At 48.6% G+C, this 27,703-nt stretch overlaps 1 protein-coding gene and 1 long non-coding RNA gene across 3 annotated transcripts; both read left to right on the forward strand.

Annotated features, from left to right (window-relative positions):
* On the forward strand, positions 1-27,703 carry LOC139599252 (uncharacterized). Of its 2 annotated transcripts, none has more exons than XR_011682203.1 (3): positions 1-196; positions 2,146-2,295; positions 27,598-27,703. It is a non-coding gene; the product is annotated as an uncharacterized lncRNA (long non-coding RNA). The 2 variants fall into 2 exon arrangements; XR_011682204.1 differs by lacking the exon at positions 27,598-27,703 and adding an exon at positions 10,331-10,495.
* On the forward strand, positions 3,246-6,984 carry ADRA2A (adrenoceptor alpha 2A). Its single transcript, XM_071446235.1, has one exon. The coding sequence runs from the start codon at positions 3,687-3,689 to the stop codon at positions 5,019-5,021; it is 1,335 nt and encodes a 444-aa protein (XP_071302336.1). The 5' UTR covers positions 3,246-3,686; the 3' UTR covers positions 5,022-6,984.

The following is a 27,703-nucleotide window of genomic DNA, read 5'->3' on the forward strand; positions in this document are numbered from 1 at the left end:
TGCTTCGTGCCGTGAGCAGCTCCCAGACCGCATGAACGTTTCTCAGCTCCTTCTCCCCGAGAGGCAACAGGGGAGGGTGGTCCCAGTTCCCCGCAATGTAGACAATGCTGGAAGTGATGCTGGAGTCGAGGAGTGGAAGAGATGCATAAACATGGAGGCAGCATGCCTAATTAATGACCTGAAACCAGCTGGAAAGGTCAGTTTGTTTGCGGGGGCCGCGCTCCAGGCACGCGTGCTGAATGCGAACTTGGCCTCGGAAAGGGCACAGCTCCCTCCCGGGATGGAGGGAGGAGGGGGAGCCAGCACAGGAGCCTTGACAGCCTTCAGCCTCACTCATTTGTGTGCCCCCAGGCCGGGATGGGTCTCTCTTCAGCCTCACTCATTAGTGTGCACCCAGGCCGTTCCCCCTTGTCTGGCGAGCCCCATTCCTTGTGGGGTTCTGCTGAGAAGCCAGGCTGCTTTCTGGGGAAAGGGCAGGCTCCTGCAGGTCTTTGGTGTGGGATGCTGCAGAGAACAGGCTGTTTTTTCTGGGCTGTCTTGTCAGGCACTTGTCAACTGAGTTTGATCTGCAGAGTCTTATTACTCATATTAACGCTGTCAGCAGCACGCGTGCAAAAATTGAGCGTCTGGATGCAAACGTCAGGGAATTGATATAAAATTGATATAAAAATGTTCTTTGCTAGCTGTTCTTTGTCCCCGTGGAACTTTTCTTTACAGTGTTCCAGGGGCTAAAAATTCAAGTTTCTTGCCTAATCCCAGGGCTCTGGGAGTTAAGGCTTTATGAATATTACAAATTATCATCAAGCTTGGTATAGACTTGTAAAGACAGCTGTCCTGTAGGACAAGGTTGCCATGGGTTGTCATGTGAGATCTTCAGGGTACTTGCCAGCCCTTGCAGTTTCTGACCACCCTTCATCTCAACACTTGGGCAGAGCCATGAGATAACCTGCAGAGAAAATCAAGGGGAGACAGCATTACTGAGTCACTTTGCAGACAGTGCTGGGCACTTCTGGTGTTGATAAAATCACAGAGATGTCACACGCACAACAATGGTGGCAATGAGAGCAAAGTGCCTTTGATGAGGCAGGTTTTCTCCCTCTCTGAGATGAACACAATGTCATCCCAGCTGTTCCCCACTTGCAGAGAGCTCTCTTTCTAGTGGTGTTTCTGGGACAAACCCTTTTCTTCAGGCCTTTGGCCTCATGTTCCCAGTTTGTCCCAGCAAACTGAATTGATCAAAGCTGCTTTTGCCATGCAGTGGATCAGGAGCAACAGTTGCTGGTTGTGTTTAGCTTTCAGGCAGACTGAGGGTGTCTAGCCACAAAAAGAGACAGAAAATCTGTCCAAAGGCAGCTGGTCATGCTTTGTCATTTAAATTGGCAGTCTGTCTGTGTTGGGGAATGCAGAGAGCATGGGGGAAGGCACCATCCCAGGTCTGAGCAAAGCACCTCAGACAGTCCCTGGTGGCCTTAGTGAAGGTGAACTGTTGGAACTGGGATCAAACTGATCACACAAGGGGTTGATCATGCAGGCAGGGCACAGCCTGCACCCTTCCCTGTCTGGGTCCTTCCACCCAAGCAGTGACCAAGGCGGCTTCTGCCAAGAGTGATGAAGACTCTTTATTAGAGGAAGACCCTCTGCCAGGCAGAGCAAGGCATCTGCAGAGCACAGCAGTTCCCTGCAAGCAGCAGAAGGCAGGAGGTGTTTGCAAAGTCCAGCACATCCTTGACCTCTCACCTGGCCTTGCCATAGATTTAGGTGACTTAGACCTCTCATCCTTGCAGTGAAATCTGTGGTTGTACATCACATTTACTCTCAGACAAAGATCTTTTCTGTGGGAATGCCAGTCTTCTTGGGTTCAGTTTACAGGTTTTAAGTTACTATCTGCATTTTGTCCTTTTCCCAGACACACCAGTGCAGTGGGCCCTGCACTCACTTGCTCAGGTGATGGGATTCCCCCTCTTTTTCCCTCACTCAGCCCTGTGCCAGTCCCAGAGGCTGTGTTCTCTGGCTCCCAGACCCTGTCTCTCCCATTCCTGTTCCCTCTCTTGGGCGTCACTGCTCCTGGGCCTGGTTTATAACATGGTGTGTGGCGCAGGGACAAAGATGACAGGCTTTCCTCCCTGAAGGCTTTTCCTCTTGCAGAGGAAATCGGTTCATTGGCCCGAGCATTCAGCACGACGATTGAGAGCAGCCTGTATCTGGAGCACCAAGTGAGCATCACTAGAACCATCTGAAAAGAGAGAAAAGAGGCAGTGAGTGAGGGATCGGGGCTGGAGGCCGTGTGCTCTGCAGGTGAGTGATCTGTCCGTGCTGGGAGCGGCAGTGTCAGGGCTGGGTGGGCTACCTGGAGCATCACTATTGCTCCTTTGCTGTTACAGAGCTTCCATGCTGCTGCTGCAGCCCCGCTGCTACAGGGGAGGCTTTCCAGGTGTGGGGCAGCTGCCCGCCCAGGCCTGCTGCCCCTGGGGGACTGCCAGGAGCGAGTGTGCTGAGCCTGTGCTGTGGCGTGGGGCGGCCGTGGATGCCCTTGCAGCGAGGCTGAGCCGGGCTGGGCTCGGTGCGGAGCTGCTCCATCCCCGGCTGCCGTGCCTCCCCGTCCTCCCCTCGGCCGTCGGGAGCTGCCGCTCCGGGTGCAGTGAGGCGCCGCGGCCGCCAGGTGCCACTGCCCGGCCGCGCTGCCCGGGGCCGCGCCCGCCCCGCGGGTCCCTCCGTGCGCCGGTGCCTCCATCCTCGCGGGTCCCTCCGTGCGCCGGTGCCTCCATTCCCGCGGGTGCCTCCGTGCGCCGGTGTCTCCATCCCCGCGGGTGCCTCCATCCCCGCGGGGCCCCTGCCCTCGGGGCCGGCAGCTCAGCCCTCCCTGGCTGACTCGCGGGGCCGTGCGGACAGCGCTGCCCTCGGGCTCCCAGCGAGCGCGGCCGCACACCGGAGCGGAGCGGAGCCCGTCCGTTCCCCGGCGCACAAGCGGAACGGGGCGGCAGCTTTCCCTCCCTCGCAACCCTTTGTGCACCCCCGGCCGGGCCGCAGAGCCCGCACGGTTGTCGCCTCCAGCCGCCCCTCGCACGCCCATCCCCGGGGACAGTGGGGTCCGCTCCGCGGGGCCGCTCCTCTCTCCGGGCGGGGCGAGACCGTGGGATGGGGACAGCGTGACAGTGGGTGCGGGTGTGTGCGGGGAGCGAGCGGGTGTGCAAATACAGGCGGTGCCAGCGGGTGCGGAGCGGGCGTGAGCGCTGAGCGAGGGGCGTGTGCGGGGGACGCGGGTGTCCGTGTGGGTGCAGGGTGCGCGGTGTGCGAGTCGGGCTGTGTCTGTGTGTGTCTGCCTGTCCATGTGTGTCTCTGCCTGTGTCTGTGTGTGCGTGTGCGCGCACCGGGGGCAGCTCCCCACGTGGGGCTGACGCGGCAGCCCCGGCCCGATCCGGGGCTATAAAGCCGCTCAGCGGCGAGCGAGGCAGAGCAGCCGCGGCCGGCTGCAGCTCCAGCCTCGGCCCCGCTCCGCCCGCCCCGCCGCGCTCGGGGGTCCCGGGGCAGCGCCCAGCATGCGCCGTGCCCGCCCGCAGCCCCCCGGCCCCCGGCGCGCCGCTCTGCCCCGGCCCGCGGCTCTGTAGGAGCGGAGCAGCCGCGCGGAGCCGGGCGCGGCGCGGGTGGAGCCGGGGCGAAGGGCGGGGGTGTCCGCGCAGCCGGGGTTGATGTTTAACCTGGAGCGCCCGTTCACGGAGAGGGGCCACTTCTTCTCCTCCATGGAGTACCAGCGGCAGCTGGAGGAGGAGGAGGGCTACCCCCCTCCCGGCACTAATGGGACCTTCAACGACAGCGGGGCCGGCCCGGGCTGGGACGCGCCGTACCCTCTGCACACCACCATCACTCTCATCAGCCTGGCCAGCTTGCTCATGCTCTTCACCGTCTTTGGCAACGTTCTGGTCATCATCGCTGTCTTCACCAGCCGGGCACTCAAAGCCCCCCAGAACCTCTTCCTGGTCTCCTTAGCCTCAGCTGACATCCTGGTGGCCACACTGGTCATCCCCTTCTCGCTGGCAAATGAGGTGATGGGCTACTGGTACTTCGGTAAAGTGTGGTGTGAGATCTACCTGGCCTTGGATGTGCTGTTCTGCACCTCCTCCATTGTGCACCTCTGTGCCATCAGCCTGGACCGGTATTGGTCCATCACACAAGCCATCGAGTACAACCTCAAGCGTACCCCGCGACGCATCAAGTGCATCATCTTCATCGTCTGGGTCATCTCAGCTGTCATCTCCTTCCCACCACTCATCTCCATCGAGAAGAAGAGCGGGCAGCAGGCTGACCAGGGGGTGGCAGGGTGCAAGATCAACGATGAGAAGTGGTACATCATCTCTTCTAGCATTGGCTCCTTCTTTGCCCCCTGCCTCATCATGATCCTGGTCTACATGCGCATCTACCAGATAGCCAAGAGGAGAACGAGGGTCCCACCGAACAAGCGGGCGGAGCGCCCCGAGAAGAAGCAGAATGGCTTGGCTGACAAGGAGGACCTGCCAGCCACAGCACAGCTCAACGGGGAGAAGGCAGCAGGAGGCAGTGGCGGGCAAGAGGGAGAGGTCAACGGCATAGACATGGAGGAGACCTCTTCCTCTGAGCACCAGGAGAACAACCAGTGCAAGAAGTCGGAGAAACCATCGAGAGGAAAGACCAAGACTAAGCTGAGCCAAATTAAGCCCGGGGACAATTTGCCCAGGAAGACAGAGGAGGAGAGGAACACCAAAGGGTCCCGCTGGAGAGGCAGGCAGAACCGGGAGAAGCGCTTCACCTTTGTGCTTGCAGTGGTGATCGGGGTCTTTGTCATCTGCTGGTTCCCCTTCTTCTTCACCTACACGCTGATGGCCGTCTGCGAGAGCTGCTCCGTGCCCGACACCCTCTTCAAGTTCTTCTTCTGGTTCGGTTACTGCAACAGCTCCTTGAACCCCGTCATCTACACCATTTTCAACCATGACTTCAGACGGGCTTTCAAAAGGATCCTCTGCAGGATAGAGAGGAAAAGGAGTGCTTGAAGGACCCTTTGCTACCGGCAGGACTAACCAAGACTTTGTAGGAGTGTAAAGTACGTCTCTCTTGGGCTGTGCTTGCATGGGATGATTTCCTTCAGCTCATGAGCAGGAAGCCTTTAAAACCTGAGATGAGCCTGTGGGAGCACCGGGCAGCAGCAGTGAGGAGCAGCAGGCAAGTGGAGGTCCGAGCTGTGGCATTCAGCTTGCCAGGGGAGGATGGCCTTTGACTTGCTGGGTTTGTTTTGTTAGTTTTTTTTTTTTCTTTTGCCAGAATCTCTCAGTGGATATTCTCATGACTGCTTAGTTTGACTCTTTAAAGGCAAACATCGTGCAGCTCTGTGAGATGAACAACAAAGAGGGAGTATGCCACACCAGAGGTGTTGGCTTTTTATCTTGTTGTGTCTTTTTCCCCCCTGTTGTATATGTAATGAATTTTGACCCCCTTGTAAAATAGAGTATTGTATTCTTGAATTTGATGTCTTAATTTTTGTAAGGCAAGCAGCTTTGAAACTGTGAATGCTTTAATTATCTTTGATACCTTAAAAGTCTTTCTTTTCCTACCCCCTGCAAAGCTCCTCAAAACCACTGACCAACTAGAGCCATCCTCCTACCTGACAGTTTGATAATATTACCAAAATTCCCAAATTCCTGGGTTGTTTTTTTTTTTGGGTTTTTTTTGGCTATAAACTTAGGATCACAGACCTCACCAGACTGGCTATTTTTGTTGCTATTTTTTTGATGTCATACCTGTTTCTGTTTAGTTTCTGTGTTGCCTGTGACACAACACAGCTGAGATGGCACCTGCCATCTCGCTACTCGTGAGAGCAGAGCCCGACGGAGCGGTGGCTTTGCTGTGCAGGCAGGGATGTCCCAGGCAACAGGGACTGTCTCTCCCTTGCAACGTGAGCCTTGGCCCCCTGCCAGGCTCCCCAGAGTTAATCTTGTTTGATATTACACTACTCTGCAGCACTGAAATGTGTTCGATGCTCACTTGCTTCCTCCACCTCAACTGTAAATAGGTAACGTTTCAAAGCAAACAGCAGGGCTCTGCATATCATGTTATCTCATCTCTGCTGATTTGTGATGGTTTAACTCCTGCAGGATTTCCTGCAGGGGGGAAGGAGTTTGTGCACAGTGGCCATTCCTCTTTCTCAATCAAGAAAGAGTTCAGTTTTTAACCTGCCAGTCTCATCTTTCCTAGGAAATAGGGAAGCATCCCTCTTTCAGTCTTATACAAGGCAAAACTCTGAAATGGGAAACTTAACTTCCAGTTTCTCCATTATTTTATAGTGTAATTAAGCTTTTTTTTTTTTTTTTTTTTTTTTTAATCCAAGTGTAAATATTGTGAGATTGGAGCAGGAGAGAGAGTTAATACTGCTTTTACACTCTTTCCTGAAATGGCTTTCAGCTCTTTGTGCTAAAAAAAAAAATAAATCCAAAACAAAAATGGACAGAACAAATATAACATCCTTGTGCCATGAATAAATTTCTGGAGAACATTTATAGGAAAAACTTTTGATTTAACACAATAAATAAATGAATCTGCAAGTCTTTTAATGTTAGGAATACAGCTTTATCAAATGCTGACTAGTCACAGAAACGGTTTGGAGAAAGCAAAGTTTGTATACATTGAATGTATAAATGAATTTGCCTTCTCTTGAGTTGTATGGTACACAGGAAGAGACTTTAAAAATACATTTTTACTTTTGGGAAGTGTTTTGTTGATTTTGCTCTCTCTTTTGACTTTCTAATTAACTCCAAGTGTCCCCGGATGCATCTTGGGACTTGGAGAGCAGTGTTTACATTCACTTGCATTTTCAGAACTGAATCCTCAAGAGGTGAGGAAAGCAAATAAACTGTGCTTTAATGTAAAAAAAAAAACCAACAAAAACAAAACCAAACCACGAGCAGAAGTTGCTATAATGGATGATTATTTTTATTAAATAAAAAAACGTTTACAGATCAAGTGTGAAAATCCTCTGAATAATGTTAGCTGTTTTATTGTATTGTATTTTATTTTATTTTCTGAACTGTTCACGGAGCTGCCGGTAGCTTTGGTCTTGCCATTTTTTGAAGAACATGCTAGGCAAAGCACTCGTGTTGTCTGAAAGGGATTGTCAGCCCAGGTAGGAACAATGCCTCTGTTCATCATGCAGTGGCATAATAACAAATGAGTCCTTGATATTTCTTGGGTATTTCCACCCCCCCTCCCCTCTTTGTGCCACGGGAAGGGCACTCATGTGTTTGTTAAAGAAAAGAGCGTAGGGTTTGAGGGTGTGATTTGCACCCTGGGAGTGCAGCCTGGCACTGCTGCTGGGGACCTGCCTGGCATGGTGCTTGCAGCCATTGGGAGGGTTTTTAATAATCAGTTTGCAAATGGGATTAGAAACAATTAGGCTGGGAGGCAACATTTTGTGATATATGCAGGAGTGTCCACCTGAGTGGGCCTTTGTTTCCAGAGCTTGCTTGCCCTTCCACCAGTGCTGCCAAGACCCTCCCTAAAGGAGGTCACAGGGGAACGTTCTCCCACTGAATGTGGAACTCCTGGTGAGAAAATAAATAATCAGAGCCCCGTGTGGGAGCTGCTGGCCTGGTGGCCCCACTCTGCCAGTGCCCCAGGGCTGCAGCTGGAGGTGCTTGGCACGGTGATAGGGGCCAGGATGTGCAGGCAGCATCTCTGCTGCGTGTAGGGCACCTGATGGTGGCCCAGAGGTGAACATCTGGCTCACCTCATGGTGGCCTTTGCAGGTCAGGGGAACTTGTTTTGGGTAGAGTGTCCTGCTCCCACTCTGGTCTTGGCTGACCCTGATGGCCTGGGAGGGTTCTACAAAGCAGATCCCGTGGGAGACTCTGGGTCAGTTCCTGGGACACGAGGTGATCCAGAGCCATTGATTGCACTTGCTCCACCCCTCTGGCTGTCAGTTGTCCTTGCTGCCAAATCTCTAGAGTGGGCAGTAGAATATTTTGCTGGGTTTGGGGCTGGGAGACTGAGGTTCTTCCCCTTCCCCCCTGAATCCCTCCCCATCATTGCTTCCAGGTCATTCCCTTGCAAATGACGCGTTTAAGGGATGTAATGAACTTTGATTGTTTTTTATAACCTTTTATTTTGGGGCTGAAAGGTTAATGGTGAGAGGGGAGGGAGGGGGACCTGTCAGCCCAGCTGGGTGGGAGCCAGCCAGGCTGGCACAGCAAACACCAGGCAGAGACTCCACTGCCAGCTCTGCCCTGGGAGAAGTTTCTCCACCACTTTCCTCTGTGGGGTGACCCTGCAAACCACCCCTTGTGTGGGGACCCCCGAGGAGGGCACAAAGGTGCCAGAGAAGGAGTGTGCAGGAAGGGCTCAGGTGAGTGGGTCTGGTGGAGCAAATGTCCTGAAATGCTTCTGGGGAGAGCTGCATGAGCAGCAGGGCTGCCCTTGCAGAGACCTGTGGCCGCCTGCCCAGGGCTTGTCCCTGATCCCCTCAGAACCACTGATGTATTCATTTGTTTCCATGGGGTTTTGGTCCACGTTCTCAGGGGGCCAAGTAGCTGGCCACACAGAGGAGCCTCTTTCCTGTGAGGGAGGAACTTGGCCTGAGCCACTCTGCTCACACAAAATGAGTTTCCCACACCCAGAGGAGCCTTGGTGGATTTCAGGCAGTGTCCATTGGCCTTCCTGTGCTGTGAGTACCCCCAGTCCCACCCTGCATCCTCTTGCCCAGAGGAAGGCTCCCTCTGGGTTGGGTGGTGGCCCTGCTGCCTGTGCAACTTCCACCACTTGAAGCTCTTTGTCTTATTTCTTAACATTCTCTGTTCTTTGGAAAAGTTCAAAGTCTGTTGAGATTGCTCCATTATTACAGCCAGTGCTCTGGCAGACAGCTCCACTTGCAGCTCTCATCTTCTCTGGTATGAACTGCTCTTTGCAGCTGGTTTATAGGAACATCTCTGTGACTTGTGAAATGTTTGTAGTAGCTGTGATTTCTGTGCCTTATCTCAAGTTGTAGAAATGGAGTGAAGAGAGAGCAGAATTTGTGTCAGCCCAACCCTTGCAGTAGCCACTGGTTCTCCCTCAGCTCACAAATGCTCAGGACCAGATTCCAACCCCTCTGGGAACAGAAAGTGTTGTAGTCTGAGCCCTGGGAAGCCCAGGTGAAATTCCATCTGGGAGTCACAGTGCAGGGAGGCTACAGCACAATCCCAAATTTCCTCAAGGCTGAGCAGAGGGGATGGTGAGCAGGGGTGTGGAGGACACAAAAATTCATTGCCTTTTTTGTGTCAGACCATGGCTAGTCCCTCCCAGGAGGGAGGTGTCATGCAAGCAGAGGAGGAGGAGGAGGCCTGCTGTTGTGGAGCAGGGGTTGTTGAGAGGTGTTGGATGGAGATACTGATGTTTGAGCTGGTCATTCAGCATTCTTCCATCTTGGGACACCTTCTTGGACATTTCAGTTGCCCCCTAGGAGAGCTCATTTCCCAAGGAGGACCACAAATGTTGAGGACATCATCTCATCCAGGAGTATGAGGGTGTGAGGTGGGTCTCAGCACCCAAATCCAACAGAGAGACATGAGGATAGACCATTAAAGGGAGCAGGAAGGCAACTCCCTCACTTGAGCACAGGTGTCATCAACACAGGTAAAAACTTGTTGGCTTAAACTAGTTTAAAACTGCTTAAGCTGGCTCTGGTTTAGTCTGTTAATGTGATCATCAATTCCATGTTGGCTAAATTCAGAGAGAGCATCTCTGCTGGCTTGGATCTAAGGTCCTGCTTTGCTTCTGTGGCTCTGAGAGTGGCCTGTAGCAGATTTCAGGGAATAGTGAAGAGCAAGGACCCTTCCCAGGAGGCTTGGGGGTCATTAGGTGCTCTGGGATTTCCTGGGGCCAGCAGTGCCTTTTGCACTAGTGGAGAAATTCCACTGACATGTGTTTCCTGTCGGCAGTGCTCTGCAGCAGGAGGTCTGCAGGGCTTTCAGAGGCATGTTTGAATCAAAAGCCAGCAGTTGGGTCTGTGTGAGAGTGATGGGGTGAATGGGTTTTATCAGGAGGTGAGACGAGCTGACCTGGGCACCCCTGCTTTACTGCGTGCACTGCCTGCAGCCTTTGGCCCAAATTGGTTTGGGCACAGCCCAGGATATTGCATTTGCAGGAGCAGCCTTGAGGCCCCCCAGAGCTCTGTGACCTGCTGCAGGGTTCACTCCCAGACATGAGAAACATTTGCTTTAAGTCAGCTGCTACATGGAGGAATAGATTGCTCTGCTGCTGCTTGAAACAGTTGTGTTTTGCTGGACCATGACTTTATGGCCTTTTTTCTTGTTTGTTTTTCAATTGCTCCCCACAGAAAAGAAGAAAAGAACAAGCTTCTTACTGCTGGATATCTCTGATAAAATAACTTCTGGTGAAGGCTGCGTTTTCTTCATCTGTGCATGTGGCATTGCTGCAAAGTATTCATCCTGACACCTTAAGGTGTTACCGAAAGATTCCCCAAGTAAAAAATGAAATAAATGTATAAATATTAAGGACTCTGCACCCAAACTTCTTTTCTGAACTGACTGAACTTTTTTGTAGAGTGAAAAGCTGAATTCTGGTCTTTTGCTACCAGGATAACTTTTGGCACTAGAAGAATTTGGACAAACTGTTCCTCTTGCAGACCAAACCATGCAGGGTTGGACCCTGGGGTGGCAGACCTGGCAGCTTGGCTGCTGGGATGCTGATTTATACCCTGCTGGAGCCCCCCCTTTCCCAGCTTATTCCTGCAGTCACAATTCCTGGATAATCTAGGGATGAGTCCTCTCTGTGTAAGGCTGGGCTTGTTCTTGGTTCCATGATGCAGACACTTGAGCTGAAATGGCTCCTTGAATGGGGTTTGTCAGAATGAAGTTCCTGTTTTTAATTTAGGCAACCTTTCCTTGGCACAAACAGCTCTCCATGCTCGTTGTCTCTGCTGTGCTGTTACCCAGACAGGGCACAGGGGACACCAAATGCAGCACTGAGCTCTTCTTTCCCCCAGAAGTACCCAAAACACAGAGAAGTGGCATGACCCCAGTCAACCACATGGCCAACATGAAAAGGGAGTGGAGTCTCCCTGTTTTTCTCTTGGTTATGGGTTTGACCTAAGCACAATCCAAAGATTTATACTTCAGAGATGTTAGTTAAAAGTAATCCTGCATTTTTTATTTAGAAGCAAATATCTTGTGGCTTTAAACCAGCCTCAAAATCTAGTGGGGACAGAAGAGTTAAAATGTCCAATTCAAATGAAATCACCTGACTTGCTTACTTTGAAAGATTTACCATGCAGGGCCTCTGGCGTTGCTGTCTCAGGGTAATGAAGATACATCCGACACATTCTGAGGAGCAGGATAATTGCTTTCATCAACACCAGTCAGTGTTTGGGTGAGATGGCTTTAAACAGTGCAGCAGGGAGGAAAAGAAAAGCTAAATGCTGCTCTGCTGAGCTGGGCACACATCGAGGAGAGCAAGGTAAGCAGTGCTGGATGCAGGGCAATCTTTCATCACTGTTGGCTCTGTGGGGGCTAATTAGAGACTGTGTTCTGGCTGCTGTGACTGGTATGGATGGGATTTGGTCCAAACAAGGTTTTCTGTAGTAAAATAACATGGTTGTAGCAACAGATGCAATGGTGGGAACTGCCTTTAAAGCCCGGTGTTAACTGGCTTAAACCTTTGCATTGGAAATGATCTGCTCCTATTGTAGCTGTTGCTCATTGTTCCCAGAAATGCCTGTTCCTGACCCTGCTGCTGGGTGATGTGAGAGATGTGCAGCCGTGTCAGGAGGGTGGTCAAGGACTAGGAAACAATTCACACCAGTGACATCCACCTGTGAGGGGCCTGGGTTTTATTTGCCCTAAGTCAAATACCTGTTTTTGTCACCTCAGCCTCATGGATTCCCACTGCTGAGCATGTAGCAGTGACTGGGGGTGGGATGAGGGCACACACTTGGGGATGTACAAATGGAGTCCATGGAAAATGAGACACAGTGAAGCTGGGTGTGGAAATGGTTGGTGTAAACCAGATGATGCTACTGTACACCCATCTGCAAAAGGATTCAGCCTGAAACGCTATGGGAGGCAAACAATCCACCACAGCAATTCCAGCAACTGAGAACATAAAGTTAGGACCCTCCCCTCTTATTAATTGACATCTCACTTGGGATTGCATAGACTGACATCTTCAAGTTATCAGATGTTTGGAGGAAGAGGTGAATTTTTATCTGTTGTTTATTCAGACCAAGATTTAATTAATATTAAATAGATTAAATATTTTATGAAATAGACTGAAATGAAATATTTAGATCCCTTTTCCCCCCAGATAGCATCCCCAGTGGATGTTTATGTGGGCAGTAAAGCTAGAACATCTTCTGAATGTCAGAGTGTGTTCAAAGATCAGAGTTACATGGGAGTATCATCTGTGGGTATGAATTAAATTTGTCTTGGGTCCTTGTCTTTGGCAGCCATGTGGGAACATGGTCTTCCTTCCTCTGGGATTAATGAGCCACAACCTTCTGGGACTTAGGTGCCACTTCAATGCAGGTGTCACCCTGTTCTCCTGCCACATTCATCTTCAGTGGGGAAATAGGCCTCGTGGGGAAGGGTTTTCTCCCATGCTTCTCATTTATCAGGGCAGTGAACACAAACTGAGAAGAAAACAGCATTGATTCATACAGATTAATTACGTTCCTGAAGAGGAAAATGTGGAAAAACAGCATCTTGCCTGAAGGAGGGCAGCTAACTCCTCATCAGTTGTGCAGGCTGGTGCTGTGTATCCCCCACCAGAGCAGGAGTGGGACCACTGTCCCCAAGTCAGGAATCAGCTGCTTGGCCTTGGTGGTAAATGCTTAACTAGAAATAGTCCTGCTGTCAAAATCCACCTGCCAGTGAGTGGAGACTGAAAAAATGACCCTTGGTTTGGTGCAGCCAATGATGGCTTGGAGCTACAGTCCCTACCTGTCTGTCATTGTATCCATCAAGTGATGGTGGGCACTGGGAGGGGCTGGGGATGCATTTCCTCCAGTGCCCAATTTCTAGGGCTGGAGTTTGGCCCCTGTGCTGGCACTGGCAGTATTGTAGCCAGAGTTTGCTTGGTTTGGGCTACACTGAGCTTGTTTTAAAAGTATGTACACTGTCCTAGCAGGAGTTTTCTAAACAAAAGTATTGTCATAACCCACACAAAAGGACTTGTGTGTTTAGATAAGACCTCCCATCAAGAGTGAGGATAAATCCAGGGCTCTCGTTGTCCAAAAGACCACTTTGGTCTACTGGAATATTTCAGAAGCTTTAGCAGAGTAATGGTTTGTCCCTCTCACCTCTGCCAGCATCACTGCAAGAGGATGAAGCCAGTGCAACCATTCAGAGTGGTTAAGTGACTTGCTAGAGGTTGAGTGAAAAAAGCTGTGGTAGATTAATAAAATATGGTTCTAAATAATTCAGCATGGGCCAGCTGATGGAGCTTAACAGGACCAGAAAGCTGATCTCATTCAGCTTGGTGTGAAGCAGTGCCTGGTCAGCTTTTTGGCTGGTAAGGTAAGGGATGCTGAGGACCTCTGGGAGGGGGTCTCATGCTGTGTGGGCATGTCTGCCCACCCCATTACTAATCTCACAATGGTGCTCAGAGACTGGCTGGGGATGGCAGCTTTGTGTTTGGTGTGGTGGCAATTGTTCTCTGTGTCCTTTGGTGTCTTTAGGGTCCCTTTTGGTTTCCTGCCAGGAAAGGGCATCCCTGCTCTGGGTGGGCTTGTGAGTCCATGCTGTCCATGATGCCTGGGAAAGGCAACTCTTCAATTTGCTGGACAAAGGAGCCTGGATTCTAAGGTCACAGAGGCCCAAGATGATGGTCCTTGCTTGAGGGATGTGCATCCCCAATGCTCACAGCATCACCTGAGGGGCACCTGCAGACCCCTGGGGAAGGAGCCAGCCAGAGTGTGGGAATTCCAGCCTTACTGTGCCCTCCTGCTCCTGTTCCTGCAGGCTGTGCTCTCCTGCACTCTCCTCCTGTGGCTGCAGGCTGACTGGCAGTCTGTTTGCAGACACCAGCACTCCATGCTTGCCTTGTCTCTGGATGCTGCAGCAGTACCTCATTAAGTCCAGGTCTTTTTCTAGGAATCTGCTGAAGAAAACCCAAACAAACCTGTCTTTGTTTTTATGGCTTATCTCTGTGCTGCTGAATTGCCTCGAGTTTCATTGCCAGCAGGCAGCAGAACCCCCAATACCCATCAGGGATGTCTTTTCACTTATCCTGCCAGGTTTTCTCAGAGCTGTAAACAGAGCCAAGCAGAGAAAACCATTTCCAGAGCAGATTTCTGAGGGCCCCCACAGGACCACAGCCAGGCAGGCAGGTCAGCACCTGGGAAAGCCAGCCCTTGCTGGCAGCTCTCCTCTCCTTTTGGTGAATGGCACGAGCTCTTGATCTGCATTGTTAACTGCAGGGAACTGGTGAGGACTGACTCCCCATGGCTGGGCACAGGTCTTGGGAGGCTGCCCTCTTGATGCATGGATGTCAGTGGCACCAGGCTAATGCTGAATGCACCTGCTGTCCCTCATATACGGCCCTCAAACTGGGGCTTTCTCTGCTGGGGAAGAGAATTAGGTGATAGCTGAGCTGATTGTGGTTTTGCCTTGTGACACAGAGAAAGGCACATGCAATAGGAGCCCAAAGAGAGTCTGGTTAATGTGCTTCTGGAATTGGATTGTTTAAAGCAAACAGCTTTAGAGATATGACTAAAGTAGGAAAAGAAACTTGGAAAAGACCCCATTTGGGATAAAAGCAAAGAAGGCTATTTTTTGCAAATACCAGTATAGCTTCTTCTAAAAATAATATCTTGGATGTCTGTTCGAAAATGAGAACCAAATGTGATTCTGAACAGTCTAATGCAGCCTGTCATTTCAGAGGAGGAGGGATGGAGACCTCTCACTGGAGGCAGGGGATGTGCTTGCAGGCTCTCAGAGACAAGGCAAAAACCAGACTGTGAGGAATCCCAAGCACAGCTTTGCAAGGAAACGTGGATGGGAACGAGCAGCATTTGCCCACAGGCTGCTGAATTGCAGGTTTGCTGTGTTGGCAGCCATCTTCAACCATGGCTCTGGGAAGATTTTTGAGAGTATGTGAGAGTTTCTGAGGATCAGGAGAATGGCATGTGGGTGGCCTTGCTTTCACATCAGCAGTGGCATTCACATAAGAAAAGGAGTAACCCACTGTTACCTTCTGGTGGTTTTAGTTTTCTAAGCAGGAGCAATATCAAAGGGTGGGGTAGAAGACAGAATGGTCCTTGCTAGAGAGGTCATATCAGAGCTGTCTTTCTGTTCAGCTGTTTCAGGTCCTTTCTGGCTGTCCTTGCCTCCCTGGTGCACTGTTCCTGAGAATCTTGTGGAAGCAGCAAGGGAGGTTTCTCTTCTTTTTTCACGTCTTTGCCTCAGCATCTCAAGCAGATTTTTTTCATCAGCCAACAGCTGAGAACACTGTGTTCAAAGTGAATTCAGGTTGCAAACATTGATGCTGGTGCCAAAGCCTTGCAAATGGTTGAAAACCTTCAGGGTCCCCTTCAGTACTAACTCAGACAGCATCCAAGCACTTTTGGAGTGTTTTCATAGACTTCTCACCAGTCTAATATTAAGCTCTGCTCCAACTTTGCCCTTTCCAAGCAGTGATCCAGCTCTCCTCTGGCCCTTCTATGAAAAGCTTGCAAGAAGTTTTTTCTTCTTTTGGAACTGATGAATGTGAGAGTGTTTTATTTGAAATGTACTGATCAGAGCACTCCACCTCAGGCAGGGGTACAGGGACATGCACCTTACAGGGTGCACATTTCTCCTGCCCTGCCTGATGGCTTCACCTGCCCTTTGCAATGTAAGCCAGGGAGAGGCCTGCCTGTTTCCTTTATGACCAGTGTCTGTGAAGAACACAGTGATGAGGCACTGAGACCACCAGCCTGTGGAGTGTTTGTTTTGGGTAGCACTGGACCTTTCCTAAGTATGAATCAGAGTCTGTCTCTGGAGGGAAAACTTTCTCTTGGATCTTCTTACAGGGGTTTAATTCATCTTCCTCTGCCTGTGGATGATGTCATGATGGGACTGAGAGGCCAGGAGTCAGCAATAGGTGATCTAATGGAAAAGGTCTGTAGGTGTCAGCTGTACTTGCCTGCGGGTTTGCAGTGGTCTCAGCTGCTCTCACCTTTGTTAGCCCATTAGACAAATCCTCTGGCACGATGCCCAAGGCCAAGAGAGCTGTCAGGTGGCACAGGGAGGGCCGGAGAGTTGGATACACCAAGTCCCTTGGGCTGAGGGCAGTGAGCAAGCTCTCCACCTTGCAAGCTCAGAGCACCCTCTTTGCCCTTGCTTGGTAGCCTTGTCTCCAAGATGACTTGCCCAAAAACCACACTAACCTTCATGGGACTTAAACAGACCCTGCAAGCTGGAGCATCCTCTGTCCTGCAAGCTGGATGTTTCCAGCCCTCACTACTAAAGAGAGGGGCTACTTCAGCCAAATTGTGCCTGAGCTATCACAGGGACAAAGCTGCAATATTTCTTTGAGCTATTTTGGAACTGATTGAATGACTGATGGCAGTGTTGGGAGCTTTTTGGTACCCAACTGGGATGCCCCCCTCAAAACCAAAACAACAGCAGAAGGTGCTTTTCTTATGATATGTTTTGATTCTGTCACTGTGTGTAGTTTTTGTGATCACTTTGTTTTGCCCAACTGTGTTGCTCTGGGCATGATGGGGAGGAAAATCCATCTTTCAGTAAGTACTCCTCGAGCCACCTGCTGTCACAGCAGATTGCTGCATGTGTCTCTGTTCCCAGAGAACAAAACCATTGTAAATCTGAATTTTCAGGTCGTGTTCCATGGCTTCTGCTATCTGATCCACCTCATAGTGCAAAATTTTCAGCGTGTGTTGGATGCAGCCCAAAACATTATGCTATAAGCATGAAACAGCTGTAATATAGAATGTGAATCTCATGTGCAAAGACTTAGAGGATTTGGATTTCCAGGCCAGAGAAAGAAGAACATCCTGCAGCAAAAACCCTCCTGCAAGGTCCTGCTTTTTTCTCTCTGAGACACTGCAGGAGAGGAGACTTTTGCACTTGCCTGGGAGAAACTCAGGCACTGTGCACTGAGTGCTGTGACATGCACCCTAATCCTTTTGCCATGGTACATGGAACTTGAGTGTGTTTCTCCATCCCCAGCTGCATCAACAGTCTTTGGAGGCTTTATAATTGAACTCTGCTTTTCCCCTGTTCTGGATCCCCACTCTCTAGCCTTGCTCTGACAAGACAGGGACTAAACCTTCTCCAGAGCTTTTAGTGACTGTATCTATGGAGCAAGCAGCTGGCTTGGTAGGCAGGTGTTTGCCCATCTTTATGGCTGTCACAATTTATTAATGTGGGGCATGACCACAGTGCCTCTGGAAAGAGCCCAGCACTAACTGCTCACTTCCTAGACTTGTCATCCATTCCTTCTGCCAGGTCATCTCCACTTCAGATCTGCTTTCTTTTGGATACAATTATTTTTTTTAAGTGACAGTGCCCTCAAGGATTTTGGCAAAAGAAAAGCAAAATGGAAAAATCTTTCTGGCAGGACCCATTCTTCTGACACAGCAGCAGCTGCTGTGGAGGAGAGCCAGCAGCAGGGATCCTCTTTGGAGGAGTTTACAGGCTGAGGATCAGAGCTTGTTCTTCTGTCCCTGCTTGGTAGCACAAGCAGCCTCCCTGCAGGGAGAGGTGGTAGCCAAATCAAGCTTGAAATGTGACATTCACAGCTCTAATTAGATAATTGCAGTTTCACTTTGACTCCAGAACCCACCAACCCCAAGCAGGTGAATGAGCCTGTCTTCCAAGGCTGGCCAAAAGGCAGCCTAGGACCTTCCTCAGTGCAGTGACCAGCCAGGCCAGGACTCCATTGTTTAAATGTCTGTAGCAGGGCAAGCTGAGTCACCCTGAGCACTCACTTTCTCTTGGTCCATGGTGAAGGGAACCTCCTGGCCAGCTCTGGGAAAATGCTTTCTCTAGAGCTGCAGCACTGGCAGAGAGAAATCTGGTCAAGGAGGGAATAACACAATTTCCTTCTCCCTTTTGTCTTGGTGGGCTCCATCCAACTCTACAGCAATAGGCTGACCATTCACAGCTCTTCATAACTTATTAAACCTTTACTGAATATTTCAATAAGCACAGCCAAAAAAAAATAAAAGCTTGGTAGGCATTTCTCCTGAGTCTAATGTTAGGATTTGTGAGCTTGGAGCAGGGCTCTGGACAGGGACTGGAAGGAGACTGGAGAAGAGGACAGCAGTCCACCATGTCTGGATTTCATGGGCTGAGGAAGCTCTTGGGTGCAGGTACTTGATGCTCTCAAGGGTTTGCTGCTCTCATAAACCAAAAGCATGTCTAAGTTTTAAGGAAGGACAGGTCTTTTTGCTTCATCTTCCCACCTCTTTCCCTTCCCCACTTCACACTGTTAATCACACTGGCAGGATGCCCTCCAGGCTGAGACTGTTCTGAGAGCAGGGTGAGAGGAGGATGCTGAGAAGGAACAGCAGGCTGTACATTTTTCTTCTCTAGCATGATTTAGCCATGATTAATGCACATGGAAAATAATCAGTGCATTCAGCCTAATTCTGCAGAATTATTGAAGGGATGATAACAAGGGGAGAGGAGATATTTTGCTGCTTTTAATATATTTTTAGGAAGGAGGGCAGGTGTCATGTGAATCTGGTTAGGTGACATCAGCATCTCATATTAAGGCAGGGAGCAAAATTTATCACTGTTTTTCATTTTTTTTCCTTTTTTTTTTTTTTTTTGTCTGCAAAAGGCATTGCTAGTCTGAGCTCTGGAGATCTCCCAAAACCAGGTCAAAAGAAGCTCATTCATCATTAAAACAACACAGTCTGTATTAAAAGGAAGAGGGATTGTAAATGTGGAATCTTTGGAAAATGGGATTATTATGCCTTGCTCTGAGCTGTTGATCACATCAGCCTTTCCACCCCTCCTTTGAGTGTGCTGCCAGTGGGGCTGGGTACAGCAAATTGCTCCTGGTTCCTGGGGAAAATGCACCATGCAGGAGCTGGGTCAGGCAGACAGCTGGGGCCTGAGCACATCATTACAATGTGGTGCTCATCTTCTTTACACACATCACAAAACCTCTTGTGTTTTAAGTTAGGTCAGCTATGGCTACCTCTAGTTTGCTTACTGCTGTGATCTCTATTTATCCCCTTAGGAAGGAAAACAGCTTGTTTTATGAGCCAAAGGTCTTGTAAAACTTTCTTCTCCTCATCTGTTAAAATGAAATAATAAAATATTGGTTTACTGGAGAGATATTAATATTTCTCCAGATTATATAATGCACTAAATAATACACAGAAATTACTGATATGGAAACTATTAGAAAAGCCTATTTTGTGGTTTTAATTGCATTCCTTTCTGGCCCAGGTAAGTGTGTCAGCTACATCCTTTAATTGTGTTTTTGAGACTTTGAATTTACACTTTATGTATTTTCCATTTTCCTGTAATTCCCATTTACCTACACAAAATTAACACTTCTTTTCCCTGCTGAGCTTACTGCTATTGATTTTTTCTTTAGTTTTCTAATTTTGCAAACTTTGATTAGGGTTTTTTTTTTCCCTCTGTAGGTTTCTATAGGTGTCCATGTCTGTTCAGAGAGATTATTGTCCATAAGTGCTTAATTTCAGAGTCCAAAGACATAGAATTTCAGACAGAGCTAGGAGCCATGTGATCTCTGAGTCAAACTGCAAAGAAAAATTGGATGCCATGGCATTTAGCAATCAGGCTCTTGGGTGTTGCCTCATCACAGATGAGAGCAAGGCTGAAGCTGCCTCCTCCTTTGCTGCCTTCTGGGGCCATTGGAAGCAGTGGGTGCCTGAGGCTGCACTGCATGGCAAAGCCTTGGGATTGGGACATCCAGGGAATGCCCTCACTGCATGGCAAAGCCTTGGGACTGGGACATCCAGGGACTGCCCGCACTGCATGGCAAAGCCTTGGGACTGGGACATCCAGGGAATGCCCGCACTGCATGGCAAAGCCTTGGGACTGGGACATCCAGGGAATGCCCGCACTGCATGGCAAAGCCTTGGGATTGGGATATCCAGGGAATGCCCTCACTGCATGGCAAAGCCTTGGGATTGGGATATCCAGGGACTGCCCTCACTGCATGGCAAAGCCTTGGGATTGGGATATCCAGGGAATGCCCTCACTGCATGGCAAAGCCTTGGGATTGGGATATCCAGGGAATGCCCGCACTGCCTGCCTTGGTGCTGGTGGTGCCTCCTGGGGGACTGCAAGCACGTAGCTGGAGACTGGAGGCGGCACTGGTGTTGATGTGAGGATATGGCAGCCCCAGGGGCTTGGCTGGGGCACAATGCAAACCCTGCTGGGGTTTGGTTCCTGGGGGAAGCCTGACCTCATTAGACCAGCTTGTCACATCATGGTTAGGTTTATTCCTTCAGAGACTCTTCAATGATTCCCTTTCAGCTGAGGAAGGGGATTTGCCTTTGCATCCTTGCACATCAGGGTGCCCAGGCTTGGGTGGAAGGGTGCACAGAGAGTGGCACCCTCTGCAAGAGAGATGGATTTTCTGTCCTGGAAAGTGAGGAGCAGAGTGAGGGGACAGAGGTGTCCAGGTGAGCCTGAGCTGGTGCACACAGCCAGGTCCTGGGTGTGCAGCTCTGTGCTCTGTACCAGGCCAGCAGAACCTTTGGAGAGGTACTGGGGCAGTATTCCACTGACTTTTAGAAGTTGGTTGAATGCTCTTCTCCTCACAGATCAGCTTCAGGAACCTGCTGTAGGTCTGGATATTGGAATGGAGATTATAGCTAGCAATTTTAAGCTTTAGGAGGTAAAAACTAAACCTATGCTGGCCAGACATGAATAGTCTGGTGTAAATGAAGAGGACAATCCCATGTGTTCTGCCATGTCATGAGACTTCCTCAGAAGGTCCAAAATGCTCAACAGCCCAGGGACGAGCAGACAGATGTTGCCAGGGGCTCAACTCTTGGAGTTATTTTGCCCAGATGAACAGCAGTGATCTACCAGGTGGCATAAATGGAGTGGCCCAGTGCTCCTTGCTGCTGAGTGAGCAGCCAGCAGTGGATATGAGCATTTCTGTGAGACTGGGAAGAGACTGGGAAAAGGCTGGAGAAAGATGTGGCCTCCTGGTGCAGTCTTTGGGCCTTGGCTCACTAGAACAAGCACAAAGTTGTTCATGCAGATGCTTTTCAAGTGAGTAAATGCCAAGTGCCTCTGCAGGGCATGGTGGTCTGGTACCTGTCCAAGGAGATTTGCTTTTGACTGTGTAACCCGCCCTTGCAGAGAAAACCCACTGAGGTTTTTTTCCCTCTCTTTCATGATAAGCACAAGTGCCTGTGGTGGTCACAAGATCCCTTCAGGAGCATCCTGACTCAAGCAGCTTGTGGTGTTGTTTGTAAAAGTCCAATTTTCTTTTTGAGGAAAATCAATACAGCTCATTACTTAGCCGAGAAAAGAGCCCTGTGTCAGTTCCACTGGAAGCAGGCCTTGAGCAGGCTCAGCCAGTGTTTGTAAGGCAGACAACAGGCTGATGGCCTTTGTCTTAAATTATCTGTTCCAAACTAAAACTGCCCCACTGAGAAGAACGATCAGCTTCCCGCAGACCACCAAAAAGCTGCTCAACAAGTGAATACAACCAGCCTTGGGCAAAATAGACACTGGAAAAAAAAAAAAGTAACAGCCCAGAAGACACTTTTTTACACCTGCTGTGATGACTGTAAGTTCTCATGCTGCTTCTTCATTATATCCTTTCTTCTAGGCTCTGGCCACATCATCTAGTCTTTTCATTTCAGTGCTAAGATGCAAGATACAGTGCTACAAGGCTGACAGATAGCCAAATATTCTTTGTTGAGCCTATTTTGAGTGGTGAGACAGAAGTCAGGTGCTTGGCCCAAACTTATGATGAGTTCAAGACATTTATGTAAGCGCATGAGGTGTTTAAAAGCAGCTTTGGAATCTGAGAGGGGTTGAGACAGTTGGGTACAGTGCACTTGCTACCGTGTGTGTGTGTGTGCATTGTGTGTATGGCTTTGGGAACTGCACTCTTGGTCACTTGTTTATACAGAATGTGGACTGGGGGCATCCTCACCTGCATTCCCGAGTAAATACATACTTTGGCTACTCATATGAATATATGTGCAGTGAAATCTGCTCCTTGCTGCAGCCCAGTTTCAGGATCCAAGATTACAATCCCTTCTCAGAAGTTTGCTAGTTTAGAAAGTTGGAGGAGGTATTTGTCTTGTGTGAAATGAAGAATGCAGAGAAAAAATGCACATTGTGGCTGCTGAGCAATAGGACTGGGGCTAAACAGTCTTATCTTTATGGTTTTGGTTTAAGATCTGAATGAAGAGAATGAGTGAACAGAAATTTAGTGGAGACATTTCACTGCATTAAGTTTAGGGACAAGGTCAGTGAGATGAGAGGACCAATTGTGCATGGAGAATTATTGAGAAGGTAACCTAATGGCTGGAGTACTTACTCAGCCAGGAAGAGCTATAAATAAGGATGCAAAGCTGGTAAATTCTGTTAAACAAATTCCCTGTCTTAGCTATTCACAGGCTGCTTACAGACCAGAGTGGATAACAAAAGAAAGACTGTGGTTTATTTGAGGGGAGTAATCACCCAAGAAATCTGTCTTCTCTCTCCAGATCACCTTTGTGGTGGCTGCTCTTGAGAGAAGATATTGGATGCATGGAATGCTGGTGAGCTTGGCCCTGCCTGTCTCCTCTCCATTGGGTGGTGAGGGGTGGCTTCCACCCTCACACCCTGGGATGAGCAGCATGCTCGGGGCTGGAGGAATGTGTCCCAACAGCAGGGAGTGGGGCAGTGCTTGCAACAGCATTTTGTAGTGCACTGACCTCTTGACCAGCTCCTGTCTGCACATGTGTACCACCAGGCCAGGAAAACCAAACCTGGAAGGGATTTGCATCCTTGTCCCTAAATCTGTCCAAAAACCTTCTCTTGTTTTGGTTTCCATCACTGGTTGGTTTCCAGTCTTCCTCTGTACCAAGCCCTTGATCTCATGAGCTGTCTTTAAGAATTGATTCCAGATTCTAGATAATTTCAGGCTGTGGGATTGTGAACAGATGACATTGCTTATATTACCAGGCTCTTCCGGTGTTTGATGATGGCTATGATTGCAGTACATATAACATTATTTATTATTTGACTGCAATTACAATAGCATGGGTGATGTTATGCCTGACTAGCTGATTAATCATCTGGAGCAATGAGTAAATCTCCCCCTCTTTTTCAATAATTAATTTGTACAGCTGGATTGCAGTTGGCTGAGTGAGCGTGGAAGTGATCAAGGCAAACAGAGAGGTGTTTGGCAGCTTTAGGCTGTCAGAAAGGATGAGCATATGGAACTCTTGGGGCAACTATTCCCTCTGTGATGTAAACTGTAGCTCAAGCCAGCTCTGATCCACCTCAGGGAGCTGCATTGCTGTGGTAGGTGGCCAAAGTGCTGCAGCCAAGTTGGTCCAGTCAGAGTTATAAGTTCTGGCTTTGAGGGTAGGGCCATTTCAGACCGTAGGATGCAAAGCTCTTTCCTCTTGCAAGGGTTTGAGAGCCCTTTGCCAGTGTGTTTGTAGCTACCCAGGAGTGAAGGGGAGAGAGAAGTTGGTTACTAGAATTGGATGAAATACCTGCTGTGCTGGGGACTTGCCATGATGGCTTAGGGTCACTGCTGTCCCCAAGCAGGTCCAGTGGCTTTCTGGTTCTGCCTGCAGTCTGGGCCACATACATTCAGTCAACAGCAGTACAGATTGTCTGAAAGTACCTCATGGTTTTGCTTGTGGGCATTTACAGTTCAAATCAAGAGACATTGCAGCCTCTCCCTTCCTCATATGTTGATATTCTTTGCTCTCCTGATATAGCAAAGATCAAGTTGAAATATTAAATGTCCTCCCCAATGAAATTACATATGGATGGTTGCAATCAATTCCCTCTGCCTCGTGCAGTTTGCTATTGTTTTATCCTTTCCTTCCCTTCCTCTAAAAGACACAAGGCTTTCATTTGACAAAAGATAAAGACTTCAATTTCCACTCTATCCAAGGAGAACTGAGTTCCCAAATCTCGGTTTTCACAGAGGTGAATTAGAGGTGATTAAAGGTGGTGGAGGCAAGATGACTGAATGGAAACACAGCCCTGCAGCTTAGTGGACACTGCAGGACAGGGAAGAGAGGACACACACTGATGCCTGCTACAGTGATGGTAAACCCCTTGGTAACAGCAGTGAATCAGCAGCTCTGAACAGCTTTTGCCAGAGCTGTGGTTTATCCCTGCCGGACACAGCTGTGTTCCCATCCTGTCAACCTCTGGTTATATTGAGCTGAGCATTTCATCACCATGGGCTGAAACTCTCTGAGTGGAGGGTGTTCACACCCATCAGGCAGGAGTGGAGGAAACCCCAGGGCACAGTGGGAGTGGGCACCAAACAGCCCCATCCATGGTGCTGCCTTCAGTGCCCTGCCCAGAGGCACTCCTGCCACTCCTGTGCTACAGGTGTATTGAGACCACAACACATTTCCTCAAAAATCAATCAGACTTTTCATTACACTTTAGTCTTTGCCTTCCTGTCTGAGGAACACATTGCTATGTTTGTGGCTGTTCTCAGTGCTAGTGTGACTTTGCTTATGATACAGTAATTTTTTACTTTCTGATTGCTAGTATCTCCTGTTTTACATTCTTTCCACATCAATCTGTGAAACCAGAGATAACTCAGATGAAAAGGAGTCAATTATGTGGTGCCTGGGATACTCATAGTCTGGACTTTATGACCCAGGAAGTTTCTCTCTGCACCATGCTCCCAATTTGTTGAGTTTTTTTTTCTTCATTAATATAAACAAATAACATATCCTGGATACTCTGCAGTCAACAGAGCTCACTTTATTGGCAGTAACTGACTTAGAAACTACTATATCTCTGTGAATTTTAATCTATATCTATATCTATCTAACTATCTATCTCTATCTATCTATCTATCTGTCTATCATCTATCTTTCATTCAGCTAGGAATATTTTTTTTTCATTTTGCTTTTTTTTCCACTTCATCATCAAGTTGAAAGCTTGCTGATGGTAGATTCTCGGACAATTTCTGAAATTAACCCAAGCTAGGAACTTTCCATTGTTTTTCATTTATGTGGTGGTATTTTCCAAACCTTTCCTTCCCACTTGATCCTTGATTGGCATGCTACCATGGATAAGGCAGGAACAAGTTGGGTCAGCACTGAGTCCTTGGGAACTCTCTGCAGGTGGCTGCTGGGAGTGTCAAACCAGTAATGCAATAGATTAAATTTACTTATGATGTATTGCTGCTGTCTTCAGGGAGGTCTTCACCATGGACAAATATCTCCTGTTAGTGTGACTGCAATGCTCAAGTCTTCCCTTCTGACCAGATTTCTGTCTAAAACAGCAAGCAGCCAAGCAATAATGACTGTGCTTAGGTGACTTTCAAGTTTTCATTATTTTGTACAAAAAGGATGAGCAGAAGCTTATAAATTTCAGTGTGAGAATGCACTGAGAAGCAGAAGGTTTGAATTAAAGTCACCATGCTTTTTGATCCAGTATTTGGAATTTAGGTGTGGGGATTTTGTAAGGGAAGAATGTACCTCATCATAAAGTGCTGGAAACCAGTTCTTCTTTTGAAGTTTTTTTCCAGACACTGAAACCCCATTGAAACATCCTATATATCATGCTGTAAACCCCATTGAAACATTCTATATATCATGCTGTATTACACTATATATTATATAGTTTCTGTACCAGACGAGATTATAAACGAGCATTCTTCACTCCCTTATATTTGAGAGCAGACTGTTTATTATTTGTTCTTTGTAATGTTTTACCTGGCAGAGGGTTCATTTTTAATTTCTCTCCTCGTGCTGGGTTGCCTGTGTGTCTCTGCCCGAGGCTGGAAGGGGTGGGGGCCCATCCTGGACCTGGAGAAAGCACCTTGTTTTCCTCCTAGAGGCTGCTCCTTTGGCAGTCACCCTTCCCAGGGGACACTCAGAGTACTGGTGAGGGAGAGCTGGTTGCAGATGTGAGCCTGCAGGCTCAGGGCTGCTACCCAGCAGACTTCACCAGAAGGAAAAATTACTGAAGAAAAAAAATATAAATAATGCAAACCCAGGACACAACAGGAGGAGTAGCCTTAAGTACTTTAAATTTGGGGAACTGAAAGTCATCTCACTGTACCATGACATTTTAAGCAAAGTCATTATAATTAATCTTCTTTTAATATAGAATAATAGTCTAAGAAAATGCAACACAAGCCATACTTCTCCTGCTAACATGTATCCAGGAGACAGAGTGGATTTGAAGTAAGGTGATCTTTGTAATACGGTAGAAATAAATTCCTGAAAGCAGCAATTGATCGATATGGAGAGTGGCAGGTAAAAGCTGTACAAATACCTTCTCTAAAAGCATTGGATATAGTAATTCCCACAGCACCAGGAAGATGTTAGCTAATCAGATACACCATAAGCTTCACTATCTTGTAAAAAGAAAAAAACCAGAAAAAAGAGAAAATCTCTGAGCATATGGCCAGCAAGTGACAAATGTGTATGCTGGGACTCTCTGGAACAGGGGACAGCCATGGCCACAGCTGTGACTCACTCCTGAATGGCACCAAGGAGGCTGTTTGCTTTCATGATTCAAGTGGATGTGTGGCTCTGGCACCTACCCCAGGCCAGTCTGGAGGGCACCTTGGCAGTGTGAGAGCACTGAGCTGGTGTTGAAGAGCCAGCCTGTTCTCCTCTGTGCACCTTTGAGGCATCTCTCTGCCACTGACAATAGGTACAGTTACTAGGGGAGGATGTTTGCAGGGGACTCTGCCATTCCCCTTGGCAGGCAGGAGGTCAGGATTAGCAGATAAATCTACATCTATTTCTGGGTGAATCCATGCACAATTCATAAGTGTCACTGGTTCTGCAGGAGCAGCAGCTCCTGGACATAACCTTGATCACCACTTTTCATACCCACCTACCAAATATATTGTAGAGATTATATTATACTCCTGTGTAGAGGTGGTGGTGTGTTCATCACAGCTTATACTTTATTCTGGTTGTATTATAAATTCTATCCCACAGATAGAAGTACAGATCAAAAAGTGCAGAGAAGTGCTGAAGTGCAATGCCTGTCTCACCAATTTTACAGACTAACAGTACCCTCAGATGGGGTAAGATCTCCTTGACACCTACTGCTCACTAAGCTTCTTTGCTCTGCAGTCCAACATTTAAGATCCTGTCATTTATCCAAGCTCTGGCACCTGTAGGACCCTCTCTATGCTGATTCAGCTCACTAATCTGGCAGAAAAAGAAGTACAACAGAAAAGAGGTAAATGGTTTATGCTGAGTTAATGAGTTGAACTCACCCCTGGCTTTGTTTGCATGGGCCAGCTGGAAATCTCCTTCCTCAGTGAGATGGTGCTAATTCTCATCTCCAATTTTAACTCATTTCCCACATAATTATCTTCTAGATTTTCTTTTGATGCAGGTAAGTAACCTGGAAAGTGGAATGTATACCTTTTGCCCCCCTCTGCCTGGAAACATTTTTTTTGTCACTGCAGGTGGAGCCTGGACTGAATATTTTCCTTCCAGAACCATATGGAGCTGGGCTTCAAGGGTGTAAACTGCTTGAAAAATGGAAAAAATGCACAACACAGTAAGTGTTGG

This window comes from Agelaius tricolor, unplaced genomic scaffold, assembly GCF_023055355.1.
Source record: "Agelaius tricolor isolate 1412-34295 unplaced genomic scaffold, bAgeTri1.0.p SCAF_22, whole genome shotgun sequence".
In the NCBI taxonomy this organism is placed as follows: Eukaryota; Metazoa; Chordata; class Aves; order Passeriformes; family Icteridae; genus Agelaius; species Agelaius tricolor.

What these genes read in the sequence shown, in the direction of transcription:
- ADRA2A (XM_071446235.1), top strand. Translation starts at nt 3,687, where the DNA reads ATGTTTAACCTGGAGCGCCCGTTCACGGAGAGGGGCCACTTCTTCTCC.